General features: G+C 48.2%; 1 protein-coding gene across 2 annotated transcripts in view; it reads left to right on the top strand.

The window, feature by feature from the left end:
- Positions 1 to 13,546, top strand: part of LOC146783280 (tRNA (32-2'-O)-methyltransferase regulator THADA-like) — a 233,738-nt gene that overhangs the window by 156,460 nt on the left and 63,732 nt on the right. For both annotated transcript variants that reach the window (XM_085633313.1, XM_085633314.1), the window contains one exon: positions 12,129 to 12,375. In XM_085633313.1, the coding sequence (XP_085489439.1) occupies positions 12,129 to 12,375 (247 nt within the window). The remainder of the gene's footprint in view (positions 1 to 12,128; positions 12,376 to 13,546) is intronic.

Here is a 13,546-nt window from a genome sequence, read left to right as displayed (position 1 = left end):
AAGTAACTTGTTCTTCTCTGCCGCCATTGCTCCGTCCATATCATTACACCATTCGCGATGTGTGGGAGTCGCCTGCGTTCCCCAGTGTTTTTCAGTATTACGTTTTGCAAACATCATACCTAATGTTGCCCAGTCTTGAGCTGTGTGGTTAAGATCTGTAGGCTCCCAGATATTAAGGAGACACCTCTTGGGCTCCGGCCTTACTGTGAGCCCGTAACTTGGGAGATGATATGCATAAGTGACCCCCAGTATGTCACGATCTTTGGGCATTCCAACAGCGTATGATGGAAAGTACCGACCCCCCGCATTGTCTTAAACAAAGTGGGTCAGTAGCGTTCTCCATCCGTGCATTGTTAGTCTTGTGTAGTAGATTCGGTTAAGTATTTTTAACTGCACTAACTTTAATTTGGAGAGTATTGCCACCTCCCGCGGGGACGCGAGGGCCTCCTGCCAGTCCATCTCACCTAGTTCACCTACATCACCCTGCCTTTTTTCTCTAAGGGTTTGTGTGGGGTCTGGTTGGTTATTAATAATCTTACGATAGGTTAGGGTAATGGCTTTTTTTGTCCATGAATTCTGTAAGGAGCCTGTCCTCCAATGGGGTGGCCTCTTGGAGCACGGTATCCGAAGGGACCATCAGTTTGGGATTATGTTTGATCTTAGTGTAGCGGAAAATTTCCATAGGTGCCATCTCGTACTTATCTTGGAGCTGGGTAAATTTGATGACCTCTCCCTTACACCAGAGATCTTCTCCTCTTGAAATTCCTATTAGATCCCATTGTTTGAAGCCCTTACTACCGCTAAGCCTACCCAGCCTTTGGGTTTCCCAGAGCGGAGTCAGTTGTGTTATAATACCATCCCAGCCTAGATTTTTGGGTGTCATATAACATATTTGTACAGTGTGTGCAGTGGGCCCCATAAGAGTGTTTTTCCGGGTCTTATTGTAGAGCGCTCTCATGACTCCTCCCTCTTTTAGAACATGCCTATCCATAAGGAACGCAGGCTCCATTTGAGGTGCGTGTAGCCATTGATTAATCACGATCAATTGGGAGGCCCAATAGTATGCTTGTATATTTGGCAGGGCAATTACGCCATCATACCACCCCCTGACAAATTTGTGCATGGCTATACAGGCTGGTTTTCCGTCCCATAGGAGGTTACTTGCTTCTGCTTCAATTGCCTTAAAGTAGGTGGTGGTTAACCGGGAACAGGGTGTTCTAATTAGGGAGCGCCATGATCTTAAATAGTGCCGCTCATCCCAGTAGTGTCAAAGGTAGCGTTTGCCAATGTTTGGTATGGCGGCGGAGCCTTTTTAAGGGTTCCATAAGGTTTTTTTCCATAAATTCCATGGGTTGCCGTGTGATATTGAGTCCCAGGTATTTAAAACTCCCCTCTACGGCCTGTACTGTACAGCCCGCCGGGAGCCGCGGTGGGGCGCCGCTCAGCATATATAGAACAGATTTGGCGCAATTAATAGTGTAACCGGAGAATCTACCGTATACCTCACATATATCCAGAAGTCTGGAGAGCGAGCGCCTGGGAGATGCCATGTAGAGCAGAATATCATCCGCTTAGAGGCCCACATATGACTGGGTCCCTTCTTATCCAGGCCGCCAGCGGCTCCAGTACCAAGGCGAATAGAAGCAGCGACAAAGGGCAGCCTTGTCATGTGCCACGCCCAAGAGGAAAGTCTGCCGAAATTCGGCCATTGGCTACTACGTGCGCCAGATGCTTAGTGTACAATAGCTGGACCCAGGCACGACACTTGGGGCCGAAGCCCATATATCTAAGAACGGCGAAGAGGAAAGGCCACTTTACCATATCGAAGGCCATATGAGCGTCTAGGGATAGGATGACAGCGTCCTCTAGGATGGTGTGTATACGGGCCATTACTCCATGTAGGCGTCTCCAATTGAGTGCTGTGTTTCGGCCAGGCATGAAACCGGACTGGTCCGGATGCACTAATTTTGCGGGGTGGGGTTGCAATCTAGCGGCCAATGTTTTAGCAAGTATTTTGGCCTCTGCATGAAGCAGTGATATTGGCCGGTAAAATGTACATTCATGCGCCAGCTTACCCGGCTTGTGTATAGCGACCACTGTCGCCAATCGCTGGTCTCTGGGGAGTTCTCCTGCGTCTAGGCTAGCCTCACAAATGTTGAGCAAATGTGGTGTGTTTGCTGATTTTTTTGTACAATTCAATAAGTATGCCGTAGGGCCCCAGAGTGTCATCCGGAGTAAGCGTGGGCATTTGAATATCTTTGAGGAATGCTAGAGCTTCCTCAGGTGTGCCTGTAGCTGTTTAAGTGTATACCTTTTCGTAGTGGAGGGCCAGTGTATTAACTATCTGCTTGGGGTCTGTTATGGTGTTGCTGGTGGTCAATTGAAGTTGTGCCACCCAGCGGTTTTACTTCTTGTTCGAGGGCCTCTACCTGTTTTTTTGTGTTTTTTTTTATGCCCCACAATTAGTGAAATTGCTTGGCCCGACAGTACCGTCTTGTATGCTTCTTACAGTGTTGTCGGAGAGGCTACCGAGCATTTGTTTTCTTGGAAATACTGTTGTGTGGTTTTGGTTAGATCCTTCCAGATCCTGGGGTTCTTAAGAAAACCAGGGTATATTGGGAATATTCGACGTTGTCCTGGGACATGTGACACGTATTGGACAAGAAAGGGGAGTGATCGGTAATACTTCTAGGTAGGTGCATTACCCCCTCCAGCTTCCCGCACACATCTGCCGATGTGAGTATGTAGTCTATTCTTGAGAGGCTATTATGTGCTCCGGAATAAAAGATGTATTGCTGTTCCTGTGGAAATCGTGTGCGACAAACATCTATGAGGCCAAGTGCGTCTAGGAATTCCGCGAACCGGGAATGTGCCCTGCGTTGGGTACTAGGGGGCTTACGGTCAAGAGCATCGTCTAACGTTGTATTGAAGTTGCCCCCTGTTAGAAGTACCCCTGTGGAAGTGCAAGTAAGAAGGTGCTGAGGGCCGGGAGTGCCACCGAGTGCAGTGCCGACGGAATATATGCTGAGACTATATTGTACGGGCGTCCATCCCATTGACAGGAGATAGCTGCGAATCGTCCCTGGTCGTCTGTCCATGTCCTGTTGATGATTGTTTTCGAACCAGGATGCCCACACCCTCGTGACCCCGAAGTGAACTCGGAATGTGCCACCATCCGGTAAACCCACTGATCTAGGTGGCCTTACATGCCAAACCCACAAAATGCGATTCTTGTATCGGGGCCACCGCTGGTGCCTGACGTGTAAGATATTGCAGGACTAACCCTCTCTTTATTTTGTCACAAAGGCCGTTAACCTTCCAAACATTTTTAGTGAATTTTAATATAGCAAATCAAAGATACACTCGGATTGATTTCATCAACGTTGCTGATTACATACTAGTATAGAGCTGACTGACCCCCATCCTGTACTCGGCAGAGAACAACATTGCCATAATAAGTGAGCACTTTTATATCAAAGATAAACATACACCAATGCTGATGACCTGATTTAGCCTCTAAGTGCTGGTGTATAGAAGCTCATTGTTGTAGTCAATGATGAGAACATTATGGTGATGCTGTCCTTGCTACGGGCTATGACCTGCAGTCTTCTACTTGGCCTCTGAGTGTCGCTGTTGCATCTCCTTTGTTTGAAAGTCGAGTTTTTCCTGTTTAGGATGAGTCCTGATAAAGCATGTACCTTTATTGTTTTTCGGAATGCATCAATGGATAGCCACTGATAACAAAATATCTAACACCCACGACTGAAATCAGACTGATTCTCTACCCAGTCATTTTAAATCCTGGCTAACAGTCATATATGCTGTTTTCAATGAATCTGCGCAAAACTTGTATTTTGTCATTTGTATGATGCTTCCTGCAAAGGTTTGAATGAATTATGCATGAATAACCATTGATTGATAGTAAAGAGACCATGGAAAGGGAGCCCTAGGGCTCATGTCGCTTGGGGGAAAGCAGCCCTGGCAGTGTGGATGAGGAATGCCCCCCTGAACGAGCTATGCAGAGCCTCTACTTGGACTTCTCTGCATGGCTTTACCAGACATTGCTGTTTAGACTCAGACACCAAAACAGGCACCGTTGTCAGTCAAGCTGCTTTGAAGAACCCTTTTTGCTAAGAGTTATCAGATGCAAACACCTTTACTGACGTGGTCTGGAACTCTTATCTCCTGATACCGCTTGCTTCTCTATTCTAGCATTTATAACAATCAATGAAGATCGTACAGGGCAGGAGGAAAAGTTGCGTATTTGTATTCAAATCGTGTGTTGTAGGCGTCTTCTTTGAAGCCGTTAATAACCACCCCACTTAGCCAGTGCCCCTGGGTTTGAATAGTAGAACTCAAGGTAGTAAACCTCTGCACTGACCCTTTTAAATAGAATTGCCAATGCAAGGCATGCAGGGATAGGGAAGTGGCTTGCTCCTTAAAGGAACTATTTATATTTGTATTTATAGTGCTGCCTATTTGGCTGTATTTTCATTCATTTGGTTCAGATTTTCATGGGGTTCCCTAAGCAACAACACTAGGCGTTTTGCTGCAGTGTGACTGTGTAATAATTTTCACTTCCTTGGACTTCAAACACTTCAGAAAATTGAGGGATATGCCGCCTGAGAAAGGCTGCTGTGGCTGTCTGCAATACATAACACCAGGTGTACGCTTGGACGTTTTCAGTTCCGGGTTTCCCACCACTTGGCAATCATTCTAACATTTACGACTTTGATGAAGATGTCTGTGATGCAGAATTTGGAATACAAGTAACTTTTGCTTGCTGGCTTCTTGTGGGGTTGTCTGAGTGATACCAAACCCTTGGGGCAGGTTGAAGGGTAGTGTGACCAACTCGCTTTTTCCCAATTTAAGGTCACGGTTTTGGCTCTGTTGATGCAGAGAAAGTCTGCCTTAATCCAATGGAGTGCATGGTCTAAGCATGGGGTGATGATGCTGGTAGGATGCTCAGGTCGCTTCTCTAGCCAGGTTTGAATGTGTGTGCCCTCTGCACTTCTTTGGAAGTTCACCTGATATTGTTCGAGTAGCTGGGCTAGGGTATGAATGTGTAAATATCAGGAGAGAGATGATGCCAGTGAGCGCTACAGGACACCTAGTGCGTGGATGACTCAACTGACCAATCCTGACTATCATTGCACTTAAATAGCATGTCACTGCTCCTAGTCTTGCCAACAGCGCTCTTACTGCTCCCTGAGATGCATGCAGGTTCATACATCTGTGGCCATGAAGGATGGCGGCAGGTGCAGTGTCTAGCGAGGTACCCGAGTGGTGCATCTAAGGGTAACGGAATCAGGAGGCAGCGGGTTTGATGCTAAATGACTGCGCAGCGGTGAGCATGATAGAAGGGCTGTGGTAAGGAGGCTTCCAATGTGTGTGTATACTGGATTCCTTGTCGTCGTTGCAACTTACATACATTAGTTACACGTGGTCAGGCCCTTTAGGATTCGGTTACTTCTTTTTTTTGTGGATATTTCTTTATTAGATTTTCATCAATATACATCGGGTACGAATACAATTTCGCGAGATATAGCAACATAGCACAGCAATGCAACTTATTTCAAGTTACAACAGTACAAATGTCTAGCACAGTTACCATGCAGTTTGTAGCATCTCTTTATATATCCACCGGTGTTCTCAACCTAGGGTGGGAATTACTCCCATTCTCCTGCATTCCAAGATATATCTGTTAAGTGACATAAACAACATTCAACATAATAAAAAAGTAAATATTGGTGGTAGACGAAAGGAGCTAGATCTCTGCTGTGCTGCAACACATGTATTCTACCACTGTCATTGTATCACAACCCCACGTTAAAAACCATTGCTAGGTGTTAGAAATGGGATTTCCGGTAGGCTAGGGCAGGTGCCGAAGCCAGACAGAAACCGCCACTCTAGTCAGGATAAGGGAGTTACACTCCGAAAATAACCCCTGCTCACCCCCTTGGTAGCTTGGCACGAGCAGTCAGGCTTATCTTAGAGGCAGTGTGTAAAGCGTTTTGCACCCAACCGACAGTAATACAGTGTAAGCACTACGAAAGGACACCACACCAGTTTAGAAAAATAACCAATAATTTTATATACTTTCAAACAAGACCAAAGACGATAAAAATCCACAATACTATATGTAAGAAAAATCTGTCGTTCTCAACATAAGTTTCAAACAAAGTTCCTTGATGTCGAAAGCTCCATCCGGGGCTACCACGGCGTTGTGAACAACAAATCCAACAGTTCTGGCTGGTCGCGGGCCCGCTATGGTGTCGGGGAGACCTGTAAGACAGTCCTTGTGAGAAATGCAGGGCGATGGGGCCCTTGAAGTTACTCACGTTGCAGGTCGGGCTCCTTTCTGATGGGATTAGGAGCGCTGGCGTCGGCAGACACCGGGTGCTGCCTTGCGAAGTGCAGCCGTGCGGTGCCCCCAGGTCGCGGTGCGAGCCGCGGCTCGGTGGCGGCGTCAGATGGCATTGTCGGTCAGACCAGGGTCGCTGTGCGAGATGAAGGTGTTGCTCGTCACGGTGCTAGCAGGTCACGGTGCAAGCAGCGGCGCTGACGTCAGCTGACGAGCGGGAGTCGATGGCACCGGTGGCGGTGGGCCAAGGCTGCGGTGTGGGATGAGGACGGTGCGTCGTGTAACGTTATGAGCGGTGCCCTCGAAGCACGGTGCAAGCAGCAGCGTCGATTTCAGCGGGAAGTGGCGGCGTCAGGAAGGCCACGGCGTCGTCGTGTAGCGGTGCGGAGTGCGGTGCACACAGGTCGCGGTGCTAGCAAGCTGCTCGGTGGTGGCGTCGGCAGGCATCGTCGGTGAGACCAGGGTCGCGGTGTGACGGTGCCCTCTGCGGTGCCTTCAGGACACGGAGTGGGCAGGGTCGTCGTAGACGTCATCGAGTTGGAGTTCTTCTGGTTGCAGCACAAAACACACAGTCCCCAGAGCTGCAAGTAGAAGAACTTGAAGTCTTTGCTGTTCCTGAGATTTCGTGAACAGGGGGCAGACTCTACCGCAAGCCCTTGGAGAGACTCACAAATTAGGTTGCAGAAAGTCCAGTCCAGTCCTTTCACTGCACAAGACAGAATCAGCCACTGTAGGTCAGCCCAGCAAAGCGGTCATTCCTTCTCACAGCTTCTCCTGCTCTTCTTCTCTTGGCAGTCTTCTTGATCCAGATGAGTTCTAGCGTTCAGGGGTCTGGGCCCCAGTATTTGTACCCAAAAATCCTTTGATCTTTCAGGCAGAGGGTGTCTGGGCCCGGCCAGAACCAGTTTGGCCGTCGCTGTGTGATTTCCTGGCAGGAGGAAGGGACGGCATTGTACGAGGCAGACCAGGCCCCTTTGAGGTGCAAGGAAATCTCCTTCCTCTTCCCCCATCGCAGCCCAGGTCTATTCAAACCTTTCCTGACCTACCTAGACTATCTGGAGCCACACCCGCTCCCCAGCCTTCTGTCATCCAAAACCCAGACAGGCAATCCACATTCCAGCAGAGGCACACGGGATGACTGAGCAAAATAATACCCACTTTCTAAAAGTGGCATTTACGAACTCAGAATGGAAAAAGCACCTTCGCTAAAAGGTGCATCTTTAGATTCTGAGTTCAGGCATACTAAACTTCATTTCCTTACCTCTTTCTTTGGGCCCGTTATGTTTATAAGCTGTTATAAACAAACTGCCCGATCCGTCCTACGGGGAAGAGGAAGCCTTGCAATAGTGAACAACGAATTTGGCTGTAAATCACTATCCGGACACGCCGCACACACCCGGGCATATCCTGCATTTCACATACACTGCACCCTGCCCACAGGGGTACCTTCTGCCTACCTTAGGGGCGCCTGACATGTAAGAAAAGGGAAGGGTTTGTGACTGGCCAGTGTGGGCATGGGCCAAGTCGACATGGCAGTCACAGCTACGCGCAGACTCTGCAATGGCAGGTCTGAGGTACCTTTTTCCGGGCTACGTACTTGGGTGGCACAATCTGTGCTGCAGGCCCATGAGAAGCATTTGATTCACAGGCCCCGGCACCCGTAGTGCACTTCACTAGGGACCGACACGTAAATCAAACATCCATTCGTGAAAACATCAATCCATAACACACTTTACCACAGGAGCACTTGCACTTTACCACTGATCAGCAGTGCGAAAAGTGCGCAGAAAAGTTACTCCAGCAAAAACAGTCTAAACCGGGAGGTCAGAAAGCAAAAACTCAGGGGAAACACGCAAATGAAGCCAAATCTAACATTAGGGATTTATGTGTGGGGGGGGGGGACGCTAAACGTCTGTTGTATTCATTTAATTTCCGTAGGGTTGTCGATGGTGCAGTCGGAGGGCAGAAGGGGAGAGAACCACGTATAGAAGAGGTATCCTATTTCCAGCCTTGGGCCTTTCATATGGAGGGCGTTACCCAGTTGTGCCTGTGTAGCGTTCTGTCGGGGCATCATATACTGCAATTGGGATACCACCCAATTTAGCCTCTATCACAGTAAGATATGTCCTCTAATCGGGAGTGTTAGTTATATTCGAGCAACCCGGGATTAATTTCAGGGAGATCGCTAGTTCAGCCTCGAGGGCCCTACGCAAATCTTGAAGCCAAAAAGGGACAGGGAAGGCAGGCGTGCCTTCCAACATATAGCTAGTCTTCGCTTAGCGACCACCAGAGCGAAATCTAAAAATGTATTCAGTGATTTACGTTTTGATGAACGCTTAGTAATCTCTAATAAAAAATGTTGTCCATTTATTGGTACTAGGGTGCCTGTGGTCTCTGTCAATATTTCAGCTTGTTCTGTCCAGTACTCAACTATTTTCAGACATGACCATAACATATGCATGAATGTGGCCATTGGTGCAGTGCATTGCGGGCAGATATCTGCCGCTCCTGGGTACATCTTGACTATTCTGTTGGGGTTAAGTAAGTATGATATAGACAGTTAAACTGGGTGTATTTACGCCTTGCATTTATTGAGATGACTTTTGGAACCTCTAGGCATTGTTCCCACTGCTTGTCTGTCAGTGTGGTTGAGAGCTCCTCATCCCAGTAGGCCCATAGAGTCGGGGAGTCTCATCCTGGTGTTTTGAGCTGTATAGCATTGTGACTGCACGGCGGGCAGTACCATGTGTTAGGAGGGTTTGGAGGAGTCTAGACAACTCTGGTTCCGCGTGTGTGTTTTTTCCATACCACTCGCAACTGATACACTAATGAGGCATATAGTAGGAAGGAGCCCGGAGGTACCCCATAATCATCTACTAAGCCGTCAGATGTATAGAAAATGTAATCTGTGAGCATGTCGCCCCATGTGGTAAGTCCTGCATTGGCCCAGTTCGTCGCCTCCATTCTGTGGCCGTGCATTGCATATCCCAGTATCACCCCACAGGAGCAGTGCTGGGGCATAAGGGGGATGCGTTTTTCCCTTATACAAATACAGGCGCCAGCAATGTCTACCAGTCATCATCAGGAGATTGCCTGTTCTTTTCGGTATCACGGTGTCTGCACCCATCAACCTCTCCAAGACCCCACTTGGGTGTGTCGGAGTTTCCTATTTTCCTAATTCTGATGTATTTTGGCCAGCTAACCATCTCATTGGCACTGCAACTAAGCAGCTGCATCGTAATATTCATAGTTCAGGGCTCCCAAACCCCCTTCTGATATTGGTGCATATCATTTCTTGAGAGAGACTTGCTTCCTGTTCTTGGCCCATATAAGAGCTGCTTTCACCGATCTCAAGTCCTCAAATAACCTCTGGGATACTTGTAGAGGGATATCTGCGAAAAATATAATAGTCTTGGCAATAATAGCATTTTAGAGGTGGCGATGCGACCCATGGGTGAGGGAGGTAGCTCTGTCGCGAATGGCAGGGAGGATCTAGCGCTATTGAATGCCCTACCTAAGTTCCCATCTTGCAGATCTGTGGAAGATTGATACACTTGGACCCCCAAATACTTAAAAGAATCATAGGACTAGGGAAGCAGCCTGACTGGGATTACTCCCCCCTCTGTTCAGGAGTTAAGTATGTAATTGGGAACAAGAGCGACTTGTCCCATTTAACCTTCAGCCCTGATACCTTTCCAAATTGCTCCAATAGCAACATCAGCTCTGGTAGGTCCACTGCACTACCGCGTAGGTATATCAGTTCGTCGTCTGCGTACAATGAGACCATGTGCCATCGGTCATATGCCCTTATTCCCCAATACAGTGCTCGCCGACGTAGCGCACAAGCGAGTGGCTCTATTGCCAATGCAACTGGTAAAAGGGGGCATCCTTGAGGGATGCCTCGTTCAAATTTAAACGGTCTGTTATGATGGCACCAGTCCGTACTCTTGCAGTAGGAGCACTATACAATAAGTTCACCCACTTCAAAAAGGGAGGCCCTAATGTTTAGCATGCTAGCACTTGCAAGTATTTCCAGCCCAGGGTATCGAATGCTTTCTCTATATCTAGAGATGCTACTCAACATTGTGTCTCACTTGTTTTTGCCCTATCCATCAGCATGAACAGCCTATGTAAATTCAAGAAAGTGTTCCTATTTGGTTTGAGGCCATTTTGGTTCGGTGCACTAACAGCTGGGCCATCTCTATTAATCTATTAGCCAATATTTCCCCCAGGATCTTATAGTCTGCGTTTAATAGGGATAATGGATTATACGATCCAAGTAATACGGAGTCTTTGGCCGGTTTGAGGAGCAGTACCTATATTCCTTCTTGAAGTGAGGAGAGCAGTGTTTCTGCATTATATGCTTCTGTGTACAGTTTTTGCAGCTGGGTGGGTGCAAGTCCAGATCCGACGTTTGCATAAAACTCCAGGGTCCAACCATCTGCTTCCGGGGTCTTGCCTTTTGGCATTTGTTGCATGGCGTCTTCTATCTCATTTACCGTGATAGGGGACTCAAGCTCTGTTAGCATTGCTGGTGGGTCCTGAGGAGGTGTAATGTCCTTCAAGAAGGACTGCAAGTCCGAGGCGCCATTTTCCTGCGGTGCACTATATAAGGTGGCATAGTATGTGTAGAAAGCATTATTTATCTCAAGCTGTGTGTTGACAATACGTTCAGTGCCATCTTTGATAGCCAATATTGAATTTCTAGGAGTCTGTGCGTAGTGACCATGCTAGTGCCCTGCCAGACTTAACCCCTTCCGCAATGCCACCTGGCCATGTGTTCTCTATAATCTGCTACTCCCAGGTGTTCTAGTGTTTCGCTGTAGTTTGATTAGGTCTTTGCTAGATGTGTTGCTGCTAATGGAGTATCAGGAGTCCCTTGCTCCAGTCGCCTGATCTCTGACTCCAGCTTCTCTATTTCTTTGTTTAGGGTCATGTTAGTGCCATAGATTGCTTTAATCATGTGCCCTTCAACACAACCTTAAATGCGTCCCACTCGATCCCTAAATTTGAGGCAGTTCCTTTGTTGTCTTGGAAATAGGAGACAATAGATTCAGAGAGAGAGGTACATGGTGGTGTAACTATAAGCGCTTCTACAGGGAACCACCATGTTGGAATTCTTGGTCTGCACATTCCCCGTGCCAGTCGCAGCTGTAGGGGGCTGTGGTCTGACAAATTATGTAATCCAGAATAATGTGAATACTCTCTAATATAGGGGTGTATCCCCCTCGAGACCTCCTGTATCTGTACGCTAGTTGACCAGTGCTGTAGACCCTGTGCTAGCACTGTTGATTGCGCATCGGTGAGTGGGGGACATGAGCGATCCATATCGAGATCGTGAGTGCAGGTAAAATTCCCTCCCCATTAAACCAGAGCTAGAGTGTCGTGTAATAATGTGGGTGTTAAGGAGTGTAGAAAAGTAGTCTGGTTAGAGCTGTGGGCATATAGTGACACCAACGAAATTGGATGACCCACTAGTCGGCCCCCCAACACCATATAGCGGCCCTCTGTGTCAATATGTGAGTATTGAATCTCCAGAGGGGTCTCAGGGCAACACAAATCAGAACCCCCCCCTGCATAGCCATAGTTCCTATGAGGGTACCCCCCCAGCGTCTATCAGTGTGGGCCGTGAGATGAGTCTCCTTTAAAAGAGCTATATGAACTTTGCGCCTCTGGAGGGTGGTGCCCGGGTCCACTTCAACTTATACTTTTACATCTTCTCCGTCCGTTGTCACCCCCTTACTCTCCTTTTTCCATGTCGTAGGTGCCCTGACTGCCCGGACCCTGGGGCAGAAGCGCAGTTGGGGCGAGAGCTGCTCTCAGAATGCTGTCACCCCGCAGGTCTTCTTCACCCAGCACCCTGAGTTGCAGGGGGTCCTCCTGAAGGAGCTGCACAGGGCCCTCAACACGTCCACGCCATCATCTAGAGGAAGAATCCGGCTGTGCCACAGTCTGCACCCTACCCTGACCCTGCTGAGCCACCTTCAGCCTGGCCATGAGGACGTCAGCAGGTACAGGCTCAGTACCTCTGTCCACTGAGGGAAGATTGCTGTTGCTTGTACACTTCCTCTGTGCTTTGAAGAGAAACTCACACAGCTTCGATGTGTACCCGGTTTATGCATTTGAGTGAAGCGAGTGCCATGCTGCTAATACTGTTTTGCTTTTTGTGCGAGGGAAGCTTGCACTGCTGCTGCTTGAGCAGCATCTGTTCTATGTATGTGAGGGAAGCTTGCACCATGCTGCTTGTGCAGTTTCACTTTCTGTGTGGGGGAAGCTTGCATTGCTGATGTTTGAGCTGCAGCTGTCCTGTGTAGGTGAGGTAAGCTTGCACTATGTTACTTGTGCAGTTTCTCACACTATCCGTGAGGAGCTTGCATTGCTGCTGCTTCAGCTGCACCTGTTCTGTGTATGGTAAGGAAGATTGCACCATGCTGCTTGTGCAGTTTCACTTTCTGTGTGGGGGTAAGCTTGCACTGCTGCTGCTTTGGCAGCATCTGTTCTATGTATGTGATGGAAACTTGCACCATGCTTCTTGTGCTGTTTCACTTTCTGTATGGGGGAAGCTTGCACTGCTGCTTGAGCTGCATCTGTTCTATGTATGTGAGGGAAGCTTGCATCACTCTGCTTGTGCTGTTTCACTTTCTGTGTGGGGAAGCTTGCATTGCTGCTGCTTGAGCAGCATCTGTTCTATGTATGTGAAGGAAACTTGTATCATGCTGCTTGTGCTGTTTCACTTTCTATGTGGGGGGAGCTTGCATTGCTGCTGCTTGAGCTGCAGCTTTCCTGTGTAGGTGAGGTAAGCTTGCACCATGTTACTTGTGCAGTTTCACTTTCTATCCATGAGGAGTTTGCATTGCTGCTGCTTGAGCAGCATCTGTTCTATGTATGTGAAGGAAGCTTGCACAATGCTGCTTGTGCAGTTTCACTTTCTGTGTGGGGGAAGCTTGCACTGCTGCTGCTTGAGCAGCATCTGTTCTGTTTATGTGAGGGAAGCTTGCATCACACTGCTTGTGCTGTTTCACTTTCTGTGTGGGGGAAGCTTGCATTGCTGCTGCTTGAGCAGCATCTGTTCTATGTATGTGAAGGAAACTTGCACCATGCTACTTGTGCAGTTTCACTTTCTGTGTGGGAGAAGATTGCACTGCTGCTTGGGAAGCATCTGTTCTATGTATGTGAGGGAAG

The sequence above is a fragment of the Triturus cristatus genome, chromosome 11 (genome assembly GCF_964204655.1).
Source record: "Triturus cristatus chromosome 11, aTriCri1.1, whole genome shotgun sequence".
Lineage (NCBI taxonomy): Eukaryota > Metazoa > Chordata > Amphibia > Caudata > Salamandridae > Triturus > Triturus cristatus.
Note: the sequence above shows the minus strand (reverse complement) of the source record. Positions and strands in the feature narration are given on the sequence as shown.